The 22,724-nt window shown below is 49.2% G+C and overlaps 2 protein-coding genes across 2 annotated transcripts; one reads left to right on the plus strand and one right to left on the minus strand.

The window, feature by feature from the left end:
- Positions 1-1,121: 1,121 nt before the first annotated feature.
- On the plus strand, positions 1,122-14,308 carry zdhhc17 (zDHHC palmitoyltransferase 17). The gene is made up of 17 exons (XM_079734038.1): positions 1,122-1,198; positions 3,559-3,674; positions 3,779-3,901; positions 4,149-4,226; positions 4,357-4,501; positions 4,785-4,849; positions 5,101-5,263; positions 6,095-6,220; positions 6,873-7,015; positions 7,941-8,053; positions 8,891-9,015; positions 9,276-9,338; positions 9,901-9,994; positions 10,367-10,450; positions 10,741-10,898; positions 11,341-11,435; positions 11,761-14,308. Exons 1-17 carry the CDS (start codon positions 1,136-1,138, stop codon positions 11,897-11,899), a joined length of 1,893 nt encoding a protein of 630 aa, XP_079590164.1. The 5' UTR covers positions 1,122-1,135; the 3' UTR covers positions 11,900-14,308.
- A 1,006-nt stretch (positions 14,309-15,314) lies between these two features.
- Positions 15,315-22,724, minus strand: e2f7 (E2F transcription factor 7). The gene is made up of 13 exons (XM_079734618.1): positions 22,583-22,724; positions 21,625-21,714; positions 20,660-20,842; positions 19,827-19,989; positions 19,392-19,601; positions 18,840-18,989; positions 18,287-18,424; positions 17,993-18,151; positions 17,676-17,736; positions 17,403-17,589; positions 17,111-17,186; positions 16,643-16,908; positions 15,315-16,404 (listed from the first exon to the last, which is right to left on the minus strand). The coding sequence occupies exons 2-13, from the start codon at positions 21,712-21,714 to the stop codon at positions 16,246-16,248; spliced, it is 1,842 nt and encodes a 613-aa protein (XP_079590744.1). The 5' UTR covers positions 22,583-22,724; the 3' UTR covers positions 15,315-16,245.

Raw genomic sequence — 22,724 nt, forward strand, 5'->3', positions numbered from 1 at the left:
ACCATTATAACATGTTACAACACCATTATAACATGTGACACCGTTATACCATGTTACAACATTATAACATGTTCAACCATTATAACATGTTGCAACATGTACTGTTGTGTTCAATCTAATCACATGTACACACGGGCTACATCATGTAGAATGCGGCGTAGCGCGACCCCTAGCGGTGTGTTTCTGACCTGCAGCCCCTGGTTACCAAGTATATCAATGTGTATAATTGAATTGACCAGTGCATCTGTCTTTTACACTTTGCATAAACATTTTAACCTTGTTGAACAGCTTACATCCGACTCAGGTAAAAATATAACTTTCGTATAGCTTACTACCGGTACACACACACACACACACCCACACGCACACGCACACGCGCACACACACACACACACACACACACACATACACACACACACATACACACAAACACACACACACACACACACAAACACTCACGCGCACACTCACACACACGCACACACACACACAAACACACACACACACACACACACACACTCACACACACACACACACCGTCATGGCAAGAAAATGCGTCTAGGAGAGAGGAGATTTTTAAATACAAAAAAACAAACAATGGTTGCAGAAAATGTAACTATTTATTCTATGTATCCACCATCCTCCTCTAGCAGAGTGAACTGCTAGAGAGGGTGACTGGTTAGGTAAAATAGTTACATTTTGAGGAACTGTTGGAATAAAGGAGTTCTCTGCAGATGAGGGCGCAGCTCCAGGTGACCGAAAAACGGTTACAACAAAGAGGAACCAGTATTAAAACATGAAGTACACAAAGCTCAAATGGTTCAGCTCAACAACATATGCATTATCCATCATATCATTATCCATGCACACACGTACACACGCACGCACACGCGCACACACGTACACGCACACATGCACACAGAGACGCACACATTTGCAGAAGCGTAATTAAATAATCCTAATCCGGGTGATTACGTATCACCAGTACACCGTCGCTCTGACTTCAACGTCCATCCTTCATCATCCATCATCCATCCATCCTTCACCCATCCATCCTCCATCGCCTCGCATCCTGCGGTGTGTTGCTCACAACACCACCGAGTTCCCACAATGCTCAGCGAGAAGGACCACCAAGATGGCTGACGCTATGGAGGAGTACGAGACAGAAGCAGGCTGCGTCCCAGTCCTGCACCCCGAGGTACGAGTCGCTCTTGTTTCTGCACGGAGCTAAAATGTACCGGCGGGCCGTCAATCCCCCGCGGCGGCGTCTCGGAGCCGATGGGTCGCAGACAGGTCTGCTCCGACGCCCTGCCTCCCGGAGGTAGCGGCTAACTAGCGCTAGCCCTGCTGCAGAGCCCCGTCTTGGTGCTGCTGCTAGGCCGAGGGTTAGGGATAACCCTAACCCGGGTTAACCCTAACCCTAACCCGGGTTAACCCTAACCCGAACCTCTAGGTGGACAGACATGCCCATACACAACCCTTCAGGTTGATACTGGGTTACTGGTTCTGGATAAACGCACCAGTAGGGGCACCAATACGACCCAGGCCAGCAGGTCCTCAATGGGTCCAGGCTAGGCGAGGGGGGAAGACCCCCAGGACCTCTCTAACCCCGGGGATTGGTTCTGTGACAATTGTTCCGCTCAATAATAGAAAATAGGACATATATAATAACCTTATAAGTAGAATTAGGGTCTGGTGATGATCCAACGTGCAACTGTCTATTGTTGACGTGTGTCAGATGATATTTCCTAAAATTGTATTTATATGTTATTGTTATCATCAGACGGACTACATGTTGAGGTCATCTTAACTTCTTTCCAGCACCGCTTTTTATTATTTGTATTTCATATTATTTCCAATGTCAAAATGATATCTGCCAGAATCAGTTATTCAAATGAACCACCAAAATATAATCACATTATAGAAGATAATCAGAACATATCTCATATCTTAGTTTTAATCTGCCTTCGTTTGAGCTTCAGGAAGGGTTGGATATTAATTTATGTAATACATTAGGATCAATAATTCCCTATCATATTAGATGAACGTTGGAGTTCGTTCATAAAGACAAAACTGCCAGGAGCTGCATCATTATAACGTAACTTTATAACAGTGTTCATTTGTTTTTATATTGGGTTCCAGTCTTGGTGAGCATTTTGTGTTGGAGGCGTTTTTAGGTTTTTAAGCTATTACAAATTATTCTTCTTATTTATTTGTGGTATTCTAGAAGCCTCCAGCTGAGAGCCGTCTTCATATATTATTCCATAAATAAAGCCCTGAACCTAACCTAAACTTTACTTAACCTAACCCTATCTAACACTGTACTAAACCAAAACTAGCCTGTACTGAATCTTACTCTACTAAACCTTATCCAATCTATATGTACACTCCTTAACCTATCTGACTACCAAACCCAACCCTCGGTACTAAACTAACCCTAGTTAACTCGGTACTCAACCTAACCAGTTCTCAAGAGAAAAGGAGACTGGTGCCCAGTTGCCCTCGGCAACAAGATTGAGCATCAGTGTGATGTTGTGGTTGAGCTGGTTGGCGGTAAGGAGCCTTGGTACCAACAGAGGATTCTCTCTCTCAGACCCCACCTAGTCCACACAGCACTCCGCAATACATCCATATAGTTACCAAGATCAACCGTTATGTACTGTAATGACAGGATGATATCAATAGTAGTGTTGTTTTTAGGCACAACCAAATTGTTTACTGTGTGTAGTTTGTGTTTCCTACACCGTGTAGGGTGTGTAGTTGATATTGCCCTCACTGGGTAGTGTGTGTGTGTGTGTCGTTGATGTTGTCTACACATCATGCAGTGTAGTGTGTATGTGTGTGTAGTTTGTGTTGCCTACACCATGTAGTGTGTTGTTGATGTTGCCTAATGCCTACACTGTGTATTGTAGTGTGTGTGTGTGTGTGTGTGTGTGTGTGTGTGTGTGTGTGTGTGTGTGTGTGTGTGTGTGTGTGTGTGTGTGTGTGTGTGTGTGTGTGTGTGTGTGTGTAGTGTTGCACCAAAGGGCTGAGTCTGGATCTCTCAGCACTCTGCCGGCCAGCTGGTGGTTGTGGCTGACGGTAGAGAACCTGGCAAACCATTCTGCCCCCCCCCCATCCAGGGACAGACGGCCATATGTCCATGCATCCCCCCACCCTTCCTGACTCCACGACCCCACGACCCCTGTCTCGCTGAATCCATAGAGGCTGTAATTCCTCTTATGTTACTCTCACTACACCCCATAGCAGCAGGTTAATTAAGAGGCTAGTCAGTGTTAGCTCTGCAGCTAGCAGCAGGCTCATTAAGAGGCTAGTCAGAGTTTGCTCTGCAGTAATACTCGTAGCACCGGGACAGTGGCGCGTCATGGCCGGTAGGGGTCAGAGGTCAACCTACATCCCTATCCCAAAGTACCAAGTACTGCCTTTTACTGGATTAAATACTGAGGCCTACCTGTAGGCCTCCTAGAGCCAGGTGACCCCTGACCCCTACCTGTAGGCCTTCTAGAGCGATGACCCCTGACCCCTACCTGAGCTGAGCTATATGTTGTGTGTTTTCAGGAGATGAAGCCCCAGACCCACCATCACAGCGGTAGCCATGGTTACAGCAGTGACAACACGGCACGCAAGAGCCACGTGGACGACTACAGCACCTGGGACATTGTCAAGGCAACGCAGTGAGTAAAGGAGAAAGAGAGAGATGAGAAAGAGAGCGAGAGAGATGATAGAGCGAGAGAGAGAGAATGAGATCTCTCTCTAAGTCCAGGTCTCTCGCCCCCAGGTACGGTATTTTCGAGCGGTGTCGGGAGCTTGTGGACGCAGGATATGACGTCAGACAGCCGGACAAGGAGAACGTCACACTCCTCCACTGGGCCGCCATCAACAACAGAATAGACCTGGTCAAGTAGGTACACACACACACACACACACACACACACACACACACACACACACACACACACACACACACACACACACACACACACACACACACACACACAGACTATAGACATACACTACCATCTACACACTCACAATATAGACACACACTACCATCTATACATTACCCCCTGTGCCACACTGCTGTTCTTTAGCAGTGTGGGTAACCTAGCATGAGGTAAACTACTGTACTATTCTCTCTCTCTCTCTAGGTTCTACATATCTAAGAGTGCGGTGGTGGACCAGCTGGGAGGAGACCTCAACTCCACACCTCTGCACTGGGCCACAAGGTAACGCATGACATCACGACCATCCAATCAGGAACAGGCAAACCTCACATCACTGCTAGCGTCACATCTTTCAGCTAACGCCTGTCTGTCTGTCTGTCTGTCTGTCTGTCTGTCTGTCGGTCTCTCTCAGACAGGGCCACCTCTCCATGGTGGTCCAGCTGCTGAAGTACGGTGCCGACCCCTCCCTGATCGACGGCGAGGGCTGCAGCTGCGTCCACCTCGCTGCGCAGTTCGGCCACACCTCCATCGTGGCCTACCTCATCGCCAAGGGACAGGTAGCCAATCAGAGGCCCCGCAACCCACAGCCATTCACAGCCCTGGGTCTGGGTCCAGTAGGTTCAGCTGAACCTGTTTAGCCTGGTTCAGACCGGTTTAGTCTCACTTAAAGGTTCATGAATCTCAAACTGGTTCAGTCTAAGTCGGGTTTAGACTAGTTTCAACTGGTTAGGCTTGTTCCAACTGTGAACTAATTCAGTTCTGGGTTAGAGAACTGGTGGATCCCGGTGTGAACTGGTTGAGCCCGGTATGAACTGGATTAAGCTGGTGTTGTCTCCTCAGGACGTGGACATGATGGATCAGAATGGCATGACCCCTCTGATGTGGGCCGCCTACAGGACACACAGGTGTGTGTGTGTGTGTGTGTGTGTGTGTTAATAGCAGGATCAGCAATTGATCAAAACATAGCTATTGTTATAACTATATATAACAGAAATAACTGTATATAATAGAAAAGATATAGCTATTTATATCAGATATCGGTATAGATATAATAGTACAGAGACGATGATGTATAGATTTAGATGTACAAATAATAGAGCAGATATGATGGTGTAAACAGAGCGTTGACCTCGCTCCTCCTTTCTGGTGGTCTCAGTGTGGACCCCACCCGTCTCCTGCTGACCTTCAACGTGTCGGTGAACCTGGGGGACAAGTACCACAAGAACACGGCGCTGCACTGGGCCGTGCTGGCGGGCAACACCACCGTGATCAGCCTGCTGCTGGAGGCCAACTCCAACGTGGACGCCCAGAACATCAAGGTGACCAACGCACGTCCGCACCCATCGTATCATGTTGTGATGGTGTGATGTCATGCTATTTGATGATGTCATGTCGTGTGATGTCATCATGATGTGTGTGCCGTCATACTGTGTGTGATGACGTCATGCTGTGTGTGATGCCGTCATGCTGTGTGTGATGCCGTCATTCTGTGTGTGATGCCGTCATGCTGTGTGTAATGTCATGATGCTGTGTGTTTAGTGTTATTGTTTAAAAGGATCCACATAAGCTGTCACCAAAGTGGGACGAGCTAGTCTTCCTGGGGTCCACACATAAAGACACAAAACATAACAATACACAAGATACAAATCATAATTCTGGTAACAATGATAATATAAAGGGAGTAAATCATTATCAACAACAAATTATTCAGATAAAGTTATTACATTCATGGGTATTACAATCATTGCATTCATACAGTAGGTATGTCCATTCCCTACTCACAAATTTAAATAGTGCATTCTCAAATGATATTTGAAAGAATTTGCTATTAAATTTACGGGCAATTATTCCAATGATTGATGGCACGATAAATAACTCTTCTCTTTAAAGCATTTGCTTTTGGATTTGGTAATATTTTGGTAACATCACATATGTGATGTCATCATGCTGTGTGTGAGGTCATGCTGTCTGTGAGGTCATGCTGTGATGTCATCATGCTGTGTGTGTGTTGTCATCATGCTGTGTGATAGCCTCATGGTGTGTGATTTCCTGCTGTGCGCGATTTCATGCCGTGATGTCATGCTGTTTGTGATGTCATCATGCCGTGTGATGTCATGCTGTGATGTCATCATGCTGTGTGATGTCATCAGGGGGAGACGCCCCTGGACCTGGCCAAGCAGAGGAAGAACGTGTGGATGATCAACCACCTGCAGGAGGCCCGTCAGGCCAAGGGCTACGACAGCCCGTCCTACCTGAAGAGGCTGAAGATAGACAAGGTACGCAGACACAGACACAAACACACCACACAGACACACGCACACACACACACACACGCACGCGTGCATGCCCATGATGACGCTGTGTGTGAGGTGACCATAGTAAAACTCTGGTGTGTATGTGATCATGTGGATATGTTTTAATATCTAATAATAGAACCATTCTGTCATGTGACTGTTTTAACCTCCTGTCTTGCTGGGACTCTGCTCTTCTTAGCTGATCAAGGTATTGATTATAGAAAGATTGAATAGGGGACCTCAGTGTGTAGGTATAGTTGTAGATAGTAGAGATGATAACCATGCTAGTCTCGCTCTCGTTCTCTCACTCTCGTTCTCTCTCGTTCTCTCTCTCTCTCTCGTTCTCTCTCTCTCTCGCTCTCTCTCTCTCTCTCTCGTTCTCTCTCTCATTCTTTCTCTCTCTCTCTCTCTCTCTCTCTCTCTCTCTCTCGCTCTCTCTCTGTGAAACATTTCAACACAGCTTCAAACATTCACATGGAAATCAGTTGAAAATGTTGGCCCTGCTTATAAAACATAAAACAGGTCAAAGTAAGAAAAGAAAAAAGATGAAAGTGAATTATATAGACGGAAGTAGGTAGAATACAAATAAAAGCAGTCTCTCTCCCCCCCTCCCCCCCCCCCCCCCGGCCCCCAGGATTTCCGTCAGAAGGTGATGCTGGGGACCCCCTTCCTGGTCATCTGGTTGGTGGGGTTCATCGCTGACCTGGACGTTGACTCCTGGTTGGCTAAGGGCCTGATGTATGCAGCCGTGTGGTTGGCTGTTCAGTTCCTCTCCAAGTAAGACACACACACACACTTTGAAACAAACACACACACACACACACACACACACACACACACACTCTTGACACGCACGTATTTAGACACATGCACACACACAGACGCAAGCTCGCAAACACACACACACACACACACACACGATATAGACGCACACACACGCAGGCACACACAGAGACACATGCACACAGATACACAAAGAAATACTACTTAAATTTAAAATAAAATTTAAAATATATTACAGCACAGTAGCCTTTCTATGTTCTGTTGGTTCGGTTAACTAGGTTCTCTAGGCTCTGTTAACTATGTGATCTACGTTCTGTTAACTAGGTTCTCTAGGCTCTGTTAACTAGGTTCTCTAGGCTCTGTTAACTAGGTTCTCTAGGTTCTCTAGGTTTGGTTGACTAGGTTCTCTAGGTTTGGTTAACTAGGTTCTCTAGGTTCTGTTAACTTGGTTCTCTAGGTTCTGTTAACTTGGTTCTCTAGGTTCTGTTAACTTGGTTCTCTAGGTTTGGTTAACTAGGTTCTCTAGGTTTGTTTAACTAGGTTCTCTAGGTTTTGTTGACTAGGTTCTCTAGGTTTGGTTAACTAGGTTCTCTAGATTCGGTTAACTAGGTTCTCTAGATTCGGTTAACTAGGTTCTCTAGGTTTGGTTAACTAGGTTCTCTAGGTTCGGTTAACTAGGTTCTCTAGGTTCGGTTAACTAGGTTCTCTAGGTTTTGTTGACTAGGTTCTCTAGGTTTGGTTAACTAGGTTCTCTAGGTTCTGTTAACTAGGTTCTCTAGGTTTTGTTGACCAGGTTCTCTAGGTTTTGTTGACTAGGTTCTCTAGGTTTGGTCAACTAGGTTCTCTAGGTTCGGTTAACTAGGTTCTCTAGGCTCTCTTAACTATGTAGGTTCTGTTGACCGTGGTCTCTCTCTCTCAGGGCGTTCTTCGACCACTTCTTCGACCACTCCATGCACAGCGCTCTGCCCCTGGGGATCTACCTGGCCACCAAGTTCTGGATGTACACCACCTGGTTCTACTGGTTCTGGAACGATATCCTCTGGGGCCTTATACTACCGCCTTATTCAGATTCATGGGAGATGTCTCTGTCTGTCTGTCTGTCTGTCTGTCTGTCTGTCTGTCTGTCTGTCTGTCTGTCTGTCTGTCTGTCTGTCTGTCTGTCTGTCTGTCTGTCTGTCTGTCTGTCTGTCTGTCTGTCTGTCTGTCTGTCTGTCTGTCTGTCTGTCTGTCTGTCTGTCTGTCTGTCTGTCTGTCTGTCTGTCTGTCTGTCTGTCTGTCTGTCTGTCTGTCTGTCTGTCTGTCTGTCTGTCTGTCTGTCTGTCTGTCTGTCTGTCTGTCTGTCTGTCTGTCTGTCTGTCTGTCTGTCTGTCTGTCTGTCTGTCTGTCTGTCTGTCTGTCTGTCTGTCTGTCTGTCTGTCTGTCTGTCTGTCTGTCTGTCTGTCTGTCTGTCTGTCTGTCTGTCTGTCTGTCTGTCTGTCTGTCTGTCTGTCTGTCTGTCTGTCTGTCTGTCTGTCTGTCTGTCTGTCTGTCTGTCTGTCTGTCTGTCTGTCTGTCTGTCTGTCTGTCTGTCTGTCTGTAAAATGTGTGTAGATTGTGGTTAACATGAGGTAAAGTGTGTGTAGAGTGTGGTTAACATGGGGTAAAGTGTATGTAGTGTGTGGTTAAAATGGTGTAAAGTGTGTGTAGGGTGTGGTTAACATTGTGTAAAGTGTGTGTAGGGTGTGGTTAACATGAGGTAAAGTGTGCGCTCAGTGTGTGGTTTACCTGAGGTAAAGTGTGCGCTCAGTGTGTGGTTAACATGAGGTAATGTGTGCGCTCAGTGTGTGGTCACTGTGTGTAGAGAGTGTGTGTTCCTTGACGGCGCTGCACACCTCCCCTTCGCCACGGTCCACCTCCCGTTCCTGCTCAACTCCGTGGCGCTCTTCTACAACTTTGGCAAGTCCTGGAAGTCGGACCCTGGGATCATCAAGGCCTCGGAGGAGCAGAAGAAGAAGGTGTGTGTGTGTGTGTGTGTGTGTGTGTGTGTGTGTGTGTGTGTGGGGGGGGGGGGGGGGCGGGAGGGGCTGATATATGAGGTATTGTTATTTCATGGTAATGTTTGATCCAATGAATTCCTTTACAATATGTTTGTAAAATATGAAAACAAAAGGATATGTTCTAGAAATGACTATTGGAAAGAGGTTGATACAATATCTATATATGAGTAAGAAATGTATTTGATAGTAATGTTGACTGTAATGGCGTCTCTACTCAGACCATCGTGGAGCTGGCTGAGACCGGCAGCCTGGACCTCAGCGTCTTCTGTAGCACCTGCCTGGTAGGACACACTCACTCCTTCTCTCACTCCTGTTCACTATCAGTCCTGTTCTCACTCCAGTTCACTATCTCACTCGTTATCTCACTCCTTATATCACTCCTTAGCTCACTCATATTCACTCTCTCAATCTGTATCTCACTCCTGTTCACTATCACTCCTGTTCTCACTCCTGTTCACTATTACTCCTGTTCTCACTCCCTCTATCACTCATGTTCTCACTCCTGTTCACTATCACTCCTGTTCTCACTCCCTCCCTCACTCCTGTTCACGCTCTCACTCATTATCTCACTCCTTCGCTCACTCATATTCACTCTCTCAATCGGTATCTCACTCCTGTTCAATATCTCACTCCTGTTCACTCTCATCCATGTTCTCACTCCTGTCCACACTCTCACTTATTATCTCACTCCTGCCCACTCTCTCACTCCTTCTCTCACTCCTGGACTCATTCTCACACCTTCTCTCACTCCTGTTCACATGCTCGTTCCTGGTCTCACTCCTGATCTCTTACTCCTTGTCCGACTCTCACTCTCACTCCTACTCCCACTCCTGTCCTCCCCAGATCCGGAAGCCAATCCGCTCCAAGCACTGCGCCGTCTGCAACCGCTGCATCGCCAAGTTCGACCACCACTGCCCCTGGGTGGGCAACTGTGTGGGTAGGTACTGGTGTTACTGGGGGGGACTGGTACCGCCCACTGGGGGGACTGGAGTCAGTAGAGCAGGATAACTGGTATTACTGAGGGGACTGGTAGCGCCCGCTGAGGGGGGACTGGTCTCAGTACAGCAGCAGTACTGGTGTCAATTTAGCAGTACTGGTTACTGGTGTTACTGGGCTTAGTACAGCAGGGGTACTGGTGTTACTGATAGTAGTATTGGTATAGCAGTAGTACTAGCAGTACTAGTAATTGTAACAGTCGGGTTCCTCGTATCATCATTACAAACACTATTATCAGTAGCTCTACCATCAACCCCTGTTCCGGTGTGGAGGTCCATGTGAGGTTTGACATCCTGTTGTTTCTACGGTACAGGAAGTGGTAACCATCGCTACTTCATGGGCTATCTGTTCTTCCTGCTGTGCATGATCTGCTGGATGATCTACGGCTGCATCTGCTGTGAGTCACACGCATCCTCTACCTTATCTATGTGTTGTAAATCTATATCTATATGTTGTATTTCTCTCTCTATATGTGTTGTATATCTAGACTGGAGGATCCACTTCTCTACCGCCTACTCCCAGGATGGCTTCTGGCCCTTTGTTATTTATCTATGTGTTGTATATCTATGTGTTGTATCTCTATGTAGACTGGAGGATCCACTGCTCCACCTCGTACTCCCAGGATGGCTTCTGGCTCTGTGTTATTTATCTATGTGTTGTATATCTATGTGTTGTATCTCTATGTAGACTGGAGGATCCACTGCTCCACCTCGTACTCCCAGGATGGCTTCTGGCTCTATCTGACCCAGATTGCCTCCTGCTCTCCATGGATGTTCTGGATGTTCCTCAACAGCGTTTTCCACTTTATGTGGGTCGCTGTGCTCATCCTGTGTCAACTGTACCAGGTGAGATCCTACCTCCTAGCATCTAGACCCTACCTCCTAGCTCCTAGACCTTACCTCCTAGCTCCTAGAACCTACCCCCTACCTCCTAGACCGTTTCTGCTAGCTCTTAGCTCCTAGCTCCTACATCCTTGCACCTAGACCCTACCTCCTACCTCCTACCCTATACCTCCTGCCTCCTAGACCCTACCTCTTAGCTCCTAGACCCTACTTCCTAGCTCCTAGACCCTACCTCCTAACTCCTAGATCCTACCTCCTACCCTATACCCCCCACCTTCTTATTGGTGGATGTGTCTCCTGTGTTCTGATTGGTGGATGGGACTACTGTGCTATGATTGGTGGGCTGTCTCTCCTGCGTTCTAATTGGTGGGCTGTTTCTCCTGTGCTCTGATTGGTTACTGTCTCTCCTCTGCTCTGATTGTCCGGTTGTCTCTCTTGTGTTCAGATCGCCGGTCTCGGCATCACCACCAACGAAAGGATGAACGCCCGCCGATACAAACACTTCAAAGTCACCGCGACCTCCATCGAGAGCCCCTTCAAGTGAGGAGGGAGGAGGAGGAGGAGGAGGGAGGAGGAGGAGGAGGAGGGAGGAGGAGGGGGGGGGCAGGAGGGGGGGGAGGAGGAGGAGGGAGGAGGAGGAGGGAGGAGGAGGAGGAGGAGGGAGGAGGGGGGGGAGGAGGGAGGAGGAGGAGGAGGAGAGGGAGGAGGAGGAGGGAGGGAGGAGGAGGAGGAGGAGGGGGGGGGAGGAGGAGAGGGGGGGGGGATAGAAAGATATTTTGCTAACTGACTCCTACTATAACAACTACTGTTGGCTATCATGTCTTAACGTGTGTGTGTGTGTGTGTGTGTGTGTGTGTGTGTGTAGCCACGGCTGTGTGAGGAACCTGATGGACTTCTTCGAGGTGCGGTGCTGCGGTCTGATACGGCCGGTGGCGGTGGACTGGACCAGTCAGTACACGGTGGACTACGACCAGACCGGGGGCTCCGGCTACCAGCTGGTCTAGAGGCCCCGCCCCCTGCCGCCCCCCCCCAGGACAGAAATCGCCCCCTGAGCAGAAGGTCACCTGGCAGGGCGCGCATGAAACACCTCAACACACTCTCCTGCTGCCACGCCCACCTACAACAGCCGGGACCACCAGTACTGCTACTAGTACTACCACCAGTACTGCTACTAGTACTACCACAGAGTACTGCTACCAGTACTGCCCCTAGTACTACCACCTAGTACTGCTACAAGCCCCAAGTACTACTACAAAGTACTGCTACCACCTAGTACTACCACCTAGTACTGCTACTAGTACTATCTCCAGTACTGCTCCTAGTACTACCAACGAGTACTACCACCTAGTACTACCACCTAGTACTGCTACTAGCACTATCTCCAGTACTGCTACTAGTACTACCATCTAGTAACATCTGGTTCTGAGTGCTGTCAGTACTAGATGGTGGTACTAGGTGCTGAGTGCTACCTAGTACAACCATCTAGTACACACACCAGCACTTCTGCTCACCATCCAACCCTCTATCTCTCCACCAATAGGAGAAGATCCCGCCCCCTTCGCCTCTCCTCTTGTTGCCCATTGGACGGTCTGTGCTGCCAGGCATGTGTGGTTTGGAGTGGGGAGGAGCCCAGTGTCACATGAACTCTGACCCCTCCTCCTCCCCCCTGCACATCCCCTCCCCCCCCCTCCTTTTTCTGTTCTGCATCATCCAGCGCTCTCGATTGGCCCGGTTTGAAGCTCCTCCCCCTGCGGGTGTGGTTGTCGGGACAACGGAGACGGGAGTTTTATTTGTTTCCTGTTGTTTTTAGAGTTGTTTTATTTGTTGTTTTGAGTGTGACTTGGATAAGGGAAAGTCTTTTAAAGGTCCAGAGTTTTGCACGTGTCCGTTTAAGTCCAATGTCCCGGTCGCCAGGGAAACGGTCCCCAGGGCAACGGTCCCCAGGGCAACGGTCCCCAGGGCAACGGTCGCCAGGGCAACGGTCGCCAGGCCATTGGTCGCCACTGCAACGGTCGCAAGGCCATCGATCGCCAGGGCAACAGTCGCCAGGGCCATGGACCGACCAGTCTACTGGTGACCCGGATTGGACCAGTTAACACGAGGAGGTCTCCTGATGACCCGGACCGACCTGTACCGGTCCAAGGCCGCACAAGAGGTCTCCTGGTGACCAGTACCGACCAGTACCCACCAGGAGGTCTCCAGGTGACCATGGCCGACCGCTGACCCTACAGACAATGTGATGAGAAGTAGTATTTATTTTAAATATTTATAGATGAAATAATGATGTTGTGGCGAGTCTTGGTTCCCTGTGACCCCGCGACCCTTGACCTATCAGAGACCCTTTGAGTTTACACCTCCATTCCACTAGCGTACGTCTCGTCGACGTGTTTCGGTTGGTCTGTACCTTTTTGCACTGATTCCTTTCTTACTTTTGAGTTCTATTGTTTTGAGTTCTTCTTCTGTTCGCTCTTCGTCTGCGGATCAGAAGATCAGACAAGGGCGCCGCCATGTTTACAGAGAGGAAGAGAACGGGCCATATCTCGGAGACCCGCCTCCCCCCCCCCCCACCCACCCATCTCCTGCAGTGACATCGCTTCCTGTTCCTGTGTACCCCCTCCTCTCTGCGTGTGTTGGGGTTTCCTGTCGCCCCCCCGGTGGAAGCGAGGAACACCAGACTGCGATAGTTTTGACTGACGGTAGCGTTTAGTGACCTTCGACCCCACCCCGACCACACGTCCACTGCATGTATCAAAGCTCGGGACTATTATGGGCTGGCCGCGGCCGCCGCTGTACAAAGTGAATGTTGAGTATTCGTTTGGTTTGATGTTCCTCTGTGTTCCTAGCCGCCCAGCTCCTCACTGGATGTACAAAGTGTAAAGACAGAAGCTGTCCTCCTTCGTTGTTTCTTTTGTAAAAGCTAAAATGTGATCATGCAATATTTAAAGGATTTATAGGAGGACATGGACCCATGCTCGCATCATCGCCCCCCCGTGCCCCCCCCTCCCTCCCTCCTCGGACGGAAGACTCCAGAACCAGCTGTTTATTTTATAAGGTCAAAGTTCAGAGGTCAGCCTTCAATCAAGTAACCCTAACAACATGGACCCCTATACCTGTCTGGCCCCGCCCCAGATGACCAACCCAGACCCCACCCCCCGCTGACCTCGACCCCCCCCCCACCGACCTCAGCCTTTCTTCCAGCAGCAGAGGACGCTTGTTTTTCCTGCCCTGACGCTCCACAAGCACACGCCCCCTGACCCTCCCTTACTCCGGACCCCCCTTGTGCTGGGACCCCCCTGTACCCCAGACCCCTCCCTCCCAGTACCGGACCCTGTACTCCGCTTCAGACGTAGAGATCTATCTATTGGGCATGGTTCCATTTTAATGGCTTTAATAATAAAATACGACGTCCATCACGACTGCTCTGCTCATGTTTGTTACTGCTACCCAGGCCAGCCAATCAGAGGGCACGAAACACAGCTCTGCTGTCGTACCAGCCAATCAGGTGGGATCACTGAAATGTGACAGCACAAGTGGATTTATGATGGCTAGATCACCCATCCAGTCTACAGTGGACTGTACTATCTGGTAGGGGAGATTGATTCACCTAACTGGTGGGCTGATCTGTCCGTCAGCAGGGTGGACCCTCCCACTTGTAATATCTAGTTTGTAACGGCCAATCAACCAACCCCTTTAATGCTTTAACAAAACAATCTAGAGGTCAAAGCTACTCACTAAACGCCTGGAAACAATTAAGTAAACTACTCCACATCTACTCAACTCAGTAAAAACCTAAACTAACCACTGACAGTTTGAAAACCACTTCAGCACCTGAAGGAACCACAGTATCACAGTACTGTAATACTGTGTACTGCACAGTACTGTAATACTGTGTACTGCTGTGTCCATGGAGATATACACAGTACTGTAATACTGTGTACTGCTGTGTCCATGGAGATATACACAGTACTGTAATGCTGTGTACTGCACAGTACTGTACTGCTGTGTCCATGGGGGAGTACACGGTACTGTAATCCCGTGTACTGTGTCCATGGAGAACACAGTATTGTAATACTGTACTGCAGTACTGTGTACTGCTGGCTCTGGAGGTGAGTATATTATAGGTAAACTGAAACATGAACCTCATCAGTCACGTTGCCCCTCTTCAAACAGGGACATCGTTCGTGCTGCAGTTAGAATCCCACTACAGATCATCTGATGCACTCTTATAACACCTGGCATTTTACAAATATCTAAAGTGTTTCAGCTGGATGTATTTGAACCATTTCAAACACGTTAAAGACACATGAAACATTTGTTAGTTTTTAACCATTTTATTACAAAGTGTATCTAACATTTGTGTTTGACATGTTGAATAAGTGGGCGTGGCCCAGAATGCTTCAGGGCGTGGGGTGTCTGGCCCCTAAATGCTTACCATTGAGCAAGGCATTAGAGAGCTGGTGCAATGGTCGTATTAAGGCCACGTCCAGCCGTTCAACAAGACATTAGAAGCTTCCTTTCTTACCCAAGTCTGCACCTTAGTGATGAACGAAACCAGCATGAGCTGGTGTACAAGGAACCAGGGTGTAAAGTTACAGCAGGGTACCAGGAACCAGGGTGTAAAGTTACAGCAGGGTACCAGGTTGTAAAGTTACAGCCCCTACCGTAAAGCTTGTTTCGTGAGGCTAGTGGTTGTCACAGTACGTTACAGTAATTCCATATCTCCAAAATTCATATCTGGAAGACTAAGTCCCCGACAGGGCATTCAAGTATTAGAAACGTCGGTCGCCACGACGACAGCACCGTCTCAGGTCAAAGGTCCCAGAGGGCAGCACCAGGGTAACCATAGTAACCATTAGCAGCAGCCGCCTGGCTGTAAACTTAAGGCTTTAGTGATTTAACCTCAAACATTCAAGCAGTTCCTGACCTCCGGTCCACTGGGCACTGCTTCGAGAAGACACCATCGTTATCCTCCACAAGTCATTAACACATATATTAATTAAAATATAAATTAGCATTGGAGTAAAAACACAAATCAATAGACAGGAAGAACCATGTGGTCATAACACACACTGTGGCCACACGAGGGCGCTGTGTTCACAACACGGCCGCCGTCGGTCTCCACAAGACAGAGTAGCCAGAGGATCCATTGGCCATGAGGCTTCAGAGGAGGTAACATCGAGAGCTTCCTTCAGTCAACCTCCACAAACGTTGTCCTGCAGAATATGTTACATTTGAAGAAGTTCAATTTAAGTATTGGATCATAGAACTATGATCAATGTTCTGTTCAGATCAGACACTGAGTTTCCTCTGAGGTCTTCTCCTGGCCAGAGAGCAGTGCGCTGCGATTGGCTCAACTAGCCTGGGGAGCGTGGCCTACGTCCAGCCGTCTCTGGGCAGAGCCTCTCTTTCTCCTGCCGATGGCCGGGACTACACTATCCAGAGTCCCCGGCGTCTGGAAGAAGGCCCCGCCGCTGGGAGTGGCCGTGGTCTCTTTTGGGGTGCGAGGCGTCTGGGGCGGGAATGAATTGAGGTCAAAGGTTAAAACAACAAGAGCTTGACAACAGTAACAGTCACCATGGCAACGGCATGGAACTGAAAAGGGCGGAGCCTCGTTTCTTGATTCGTAAGTTAACTAACTAACTAAGTTAACTATAAGTTAAGTTAACCCGTGTTCGCTGAGAGCACCACATGGAGCTTTCCGATTGGCTACGGTAACGGGTTGCTACGAGAACAGGCGGTTGTCTCACCAGTGGTTGCTGCTTGGCGACGTCGTCCCTCTTGCTCTGCGGGGGAGGGGCTAGCGTCACACCAAGCTCCGCCCCCGGGTTCCCGTAAGGCCCCGCCCCGCCCATTAGGAAGTTGGCCTGGGACAGGAAGCCGAGGGGGGAGGGGTGTGCGTCGCCGGGGGCGACGGGGTAGGAGGGGAGGAGCACGTAGGGCAGTGCCAGCGTGGGCAGCGAGAGGCCGGCTGCTGATTGGCTGGCGGACAACAGGAAGTTGATGCTGTTGAGGCCTGAGGAGGGGGGAGGAGTCAGAGAAGAGGGGGTGTGGTCAAGACACCCTTGGTGTTGTTCTTAGTTACACACACACACACACACACACACGCACGCACACACAGAAGAACAAATCGGCTTTTGGACCGCCTGGGTGTTTTGGTAGGCTGGTCGGAGGGTGTTTCCATGACGACCATTAGTGAGGGCCTCTGGGTAACGTACCTGCGTTGTGCGGGACGTAGAGGTAGTGGTAGGGCGGGGCGGGGCTCCTGGGGTCAGAGCCCCCCCCATGGTGGTTCTGCAACAAAAACAACAGACCATCAACCAGGGCTACCATGACGACATGCTGCTAATGGATCCTAGAGCCGGTGACCTCTGATCCCTACCTACTACACCCTAGAGCCAGGTGACCTCTGACCCTTACCTACTACACCTTGCAGCCAGGTGACCTCTGACCCCGAACACCCTAGAGCCAGGTGACCTCTGACCCCTACAAATAAACAAATAAACAAACCTCAGTCTCCTCCTCTTCCACCTCCTCTCCATCCCTCTTCCTCTTGGGTGACCTCTGACCCCCATACAGCAGCACCACAGAGGGCTGTGATAGGCTGGGCAGGTAGGCCACCCGCTGAGGGGCGGAGTCTTCCTCAGGATGTGGGTGGGGCTGTGAGTAGGGGGCCTGCAGGGGGGTCGACACGCCCCTGAAACCATGGCAACAGAAATAGCGTCAGCAACAGGTCAGCGGAGTTCAGAAACATCCCATAATATGTGGTGTGTGTAAGCTCACTCTCTGCAGCTGAGGTCCAGGAGGGCGTGTCTAGAACAGTCCAGTGGTTGCTGGGATACGGCTGGAGAGAGGAGGGGGAGGGGGGGAGAGAGAGGAGGGGTTGAAATACTGGATCTATTTTAGAGAGTGATCGATCCTATAATCAATAATGGATGGAAGAGCTGAGTGGGGTCACTGTCCACTATGGAGGAGGGGGAGGGGTAGGAAGAGGAGCAGGAGGGAGAGGAAGAGGAGGAGCAGGAGGAAGAGGAGCAAACACATTAACATACAGTAAGGCTTCGCTGCATTGACAGACATGGTCTCTAACAGGTCCTCACCTGCTGGCCTGGAGGTGGGACTGCAGGGGGCGGAGTTCACCAGGCGGTGGGCGGGGCTACGGCTTGGCGGCACATTGAAGGAGGCGTGGCGAGTCAGCTTGGCCTCCCTGCCACTCGGAACTGCGATTGGCTGTGAGACACCTTCTGGTGGAGCGACTGCTGCCATGGCAATTGTATGTCCACAGGAAAGATGACTTTATTAATACCAGGTGAAATTAAGACGGGAAGAACGGCAGAACAGAGACAGGTGAGCTCTACGGGCGAGGGCCGAGGGGCGAGGGTCGAGGGTCTCACCGGGGGGGGCGCCGAAGCAGACCGGGCCCAGCCACTGGAAGGCGGGCTTCCTGCCCCGGTCTCCGCGGACGTGGAGCTTCCTGATGAGCGCCAGGCTGGTCAGGACGTTGGCGATGTCGTAGAGACGCCGCACCTTAGCTGAGGGGAGGGGAGAGAGAACACCTTAGCCGACACCTTAACTACTATTGTATTTTAATATTAAAATACTGTCTCTGTTGCTATTAATAAAACGAAAGAGGCTGGTGTTTTGTTTTATATAATTTGTTTATATTGTTCAGTAGTATATGCCTACATGAGGCCGTAGCACAGTGAACGGATGAGCTGAGGTGGTGAAGTCATCGAGTCTGCTGCCGTTCTAATTGCAGGTGCGTACTCCCGTCCTCGGGGGTTTGTACTTGGAAGTCTGGACTTGCCAAGTGCGAACTTCCAAGTCCACGAGCCCGCAGTTAGCTTACTTGGTATTGAGAAACGGCTCCGTGACAGGGTGACAGAGTACGTGACAGATTGACAGGGTGAGAGAATGAATGACAAGGTGAGTGGGGGCGCGTCTTACTCTTGTACTTGCTGTGGCTGGTGGCGTTGTGGTCGATCAGCAGCTGGGCGGCCATCTCCAAGGTAACGCACTGCGACTCCGACACCAGGAAGAGCGACACGAAGCGCTGGCTCATGATGCGCAGAGACTTGTCCTTCCTGTTGGCCGTCACTGCAGACCACAAGACAGGAAGTCAGGACAACAGGAAAAGAAGTCAGGACCACGGGACAGTAAGAGAAGAACACGGAACAGGAAGTAAAGACCATGAGACAGGAAGTCAGGACAAAAGGACAGGAAGTCAAGAACAGGGGACAGGAAGTCAGGAGCATGGGACAGGAAGTCAGGACTGCAGGACAGGAAGTCAGGACAACAGGAAAGGAGGTTAGGACTACGGGACAGGAAGAGAAGAACAAGGGACAGGAAGTAAAGACCATGCGACAGGAAGTCAGGAGCACGGTACAGAAAGTCACCGACACAAGACAGGAAGTCAGGACAAAGGACAGGAAGTCAAGAACACAAAACAGGCAGTCGAGACCAGTCAACAGGACGTGAACCACCGGGGCTCCTCCTCACCACTGGCGCCGTCTCCGTCGGCGGCCTCCTCGTCCCGGGGCGTGGCAGCGGGGTCGCTGCCTTGCTGGTGGGCGTGGCGCTGCAGCTCCCCCAGCCGCGCCCCCAGGCGCCGCCGGCCCCACCAGGTGTAGCAGTTCTTGGCCACGCGGTCCACCATGCTCAGGGACTCCAGCACGTTGATGATGTCATAGATCCGCCGCCGCTCCACGCCTGGGGAGACACGCCGGGTTAGAACCCTACACCCCAGAGGTTCTGGGTTCAACTCCCCCCAGTGTCGCCTGTCTACCTGCAGGCCTTTGTGTAAAGCAAGGCACTAACACTGCAGGGTTGGGGGTTATACTCCCTGTAGCTCAGTAGGTAGAGCAAGGCACTAACACTGCAGGGTTGGGGGTTCTACTACCTGGGTAAGAACGCCGGCAGGCTATTCGCTCTCACCCAGACTGCTGGCGACCTCGTCCAATGAGATGGTCACGTTGTCCTGGGGGTGGTCGGGGTAGAGGGCCAGGAAGCGCTGACACAGCAGCCCCAGACTCCTCTGCTTCCTGCTGGGCTTGGCCTCGCCATCCTCCCCCTCATCCTCCTCCTCCACCGCATCACACTGGGAACAGACCAATCGGAGGGCAGCGTTCAGAACACACCAGAGGTGAATGGACGGCGAGCCGGGTCAGTCTACCGTGGTCGGCGGTGTGTTACCATGGAGACCACTGTGGTTGTTACACAGCTTTATACCACGGCCTGGGGGAATACTCGATTCTGATTGGCTGCAGGGTGTGCATTAACCCCTGAATTCTGAATACCTCCCGTTGCCAAGTCGTAGCTAAGGTCCGTCCTATTTACTGGAGTAGTGAACAACGTTTCCGTTGCATAAGAACCTTTAGGGAGGGTAATGATCGTTCCAGGTATTAGTCAAAACCTCAAGCGTTACCAGGGAAACAAAGTTATGGCTTGGAAAAACTTTATATTTGGATTGTGAAATGCATGAAAATATAAATGAATGGTCTTAATTTATTTTCTTTGGCAAGAGACCATGGTATAAGCGGGATAATGCCCTTCGAGGTGTCCATTATCAGGAATTAATGGACGACGCGGAGGTATCGTCCATTAATTCCTGATAATGGACACCTCGTCAGCATTATCCCTTACTTAAACCAGCCGTCCACATAGTATATGATCACTGTTATTGAAATAATTGTTTACTGATGAGATAGATATGGGTAATGTATTGCTTATATATAGTTAGTATTGGTAATAGTATTGATTACTGATACCTTTCTCATGCGTCTGATGTCGGGGCTGGCGGCGCTGATCAACATCTTCAGGTTGGCCGTGGGGGTCCAGGGCTCAGGCTGGGGGGAGTCGTCCGCGTGTTTGACAGGCGTCCGCATGTCAGCGGGAGACTGGAGCTCAGTGGGGCTCCGGGCAGAGGAAGGCCGCCCAGTACAGATGTTCTCCTGGGGAGACAATCTGGTATTAAAGCTATATAATATAACATCTTACATTACATCTAGTATTACATCTTTATAATATAAAATCTAATATTACATCTATATAATATAACATATTACATTACATCTAGTATTACATCTTTATAATATAACATCTAGGATTACATCTATATAATATAACATCTAGGATTACATCTAGTATTACATCTTTATAATATAACATCTTACATTACATCTAGTATTACATCTTTATAATATGACATCTAGGATTACAGCTAGTATTACATCTTAATAATATAACATCTTACATTACATCTAGGATTACAGCTAGTATAACATCTATAGAATATAACATCTTACATTACACCTAGTATTACATCTAATATAACATCTAGTATTATCTCTATACTTCTGTTATAGAGATAATCTATACTTCTAATACCATCTAATATATGAACTCTCACGAACATGAGCCACCACATTATTACCTATACGGTATCATGAATGAACACATGATGGATTACTAGTAACATGATAATACCCGTTAAAAACCCATGCTGGACTATTAGCAACATGATAATACACGTTAGTAACACATGATGGACTATTAGCAGCATGATAATACACGTTAATAACACATGATGGACTATTAGCAACATGATAATACACGTTAATAACACATGATGGACTATTAGCAACATGATAATACACGTTAATAACACATGATGGATTATTAGGAACTTGTTAATACACGTTAACAACATATGATGGTTGTGTGGTTGTCTTACCTTCTGGTCGCTTGCCGAACGGTGGACGTCTCCGCTGAGGTCCATGGTCCTCCCTGGACTGCTGAGGTCTTTCAGCGACACGCGAAACATCTAAACAAGACCACATCTCATCAACACATCTCAATCTAGACAAGACCTCCCCTAGGGTCTAGGCCACATCACACCAACACATCTCAATCTAGACAAGACCTCCTCTAGAGTCTAGGCCGCATCACATCAACACATCTCAATCTAGACAAGACCTCCTCTAGGGTCTAGGCCACATCACATCAACACATCTCAATCTAGACAAGACCTCCTCTAGGGTCTAGGCCACATCACATCAACACATCTTAATCTAGACAAGACCTCCTCTAGCGTCTAGGCCACATCACATCAACACATCTCAATATAGACAAGACCTCCTCTAGAGTCTAGACCCCATCTCCTTTAGACCATGTCTCCTCTAGACCACATCTCCTCTACAGTCTAGACTTGTGTGTGTGTGTGTGTGTGCGTGAGTAAGTGCGTGCATGAGTGAGTGAGTGAGTGAGTGAGAGATCTTTCAGGGGAGGTCAGATAATTTGGCGCTAACACCAGGCGCCGCTAACTAGCCCCCAGCTAACAGAGCTAACATCAACGGTCTCCTCAGAGGATTATCTAACCATCAGATCATCTAACCCCTCCTGACCGGAGACCCAGAGGGCTTGTCATACATAATCACTAGTGAAGATTGATGCATTGGTAACCAGGTGATGACTAGTAACCTAGTAGTAACCACTAGTTACTTAGTAGTAACTAGCAGCGTCCAAACTTCTAGTTCATAATTTAATTAAACACATTTAAGTATAATCGAACTTAGTGAAGTATCAGTGAAGTATAAAACAGGTAACGTTTGTTTAATACCGCTGTGGTGTTAGGTCTTCATGGGTCTGGACCCCTGTGAAGGGGGGTCCAGTTGTCCGGCTTAGTGGCTTACCTTAGTAAAGGTAAGGTAATCCTGGTCTAAATCGCCCAGTAGTTCTGGAGGGTCTGGAGGGGGTCTTCAGGTCTTCAGGTCCTCATAGCCGCAGACGGTCCGGTTCACTCTGGACTCTGCAGCGGGACTCCGGAGACTGAAC

Source organism: Pollachius pollachius (assembly GCF_949987615.1).
Source record: "Pollachius pollachius genome assembly, chromosome: 4".
In the NCBI taxonomy this organism is placed as follows: domain Eukaryota; kingdom Metazoa; phylum Chordata; class Actinopteri; order Gadiformes; family Gadidae; genus Pollachius; species Pollachius pollachius.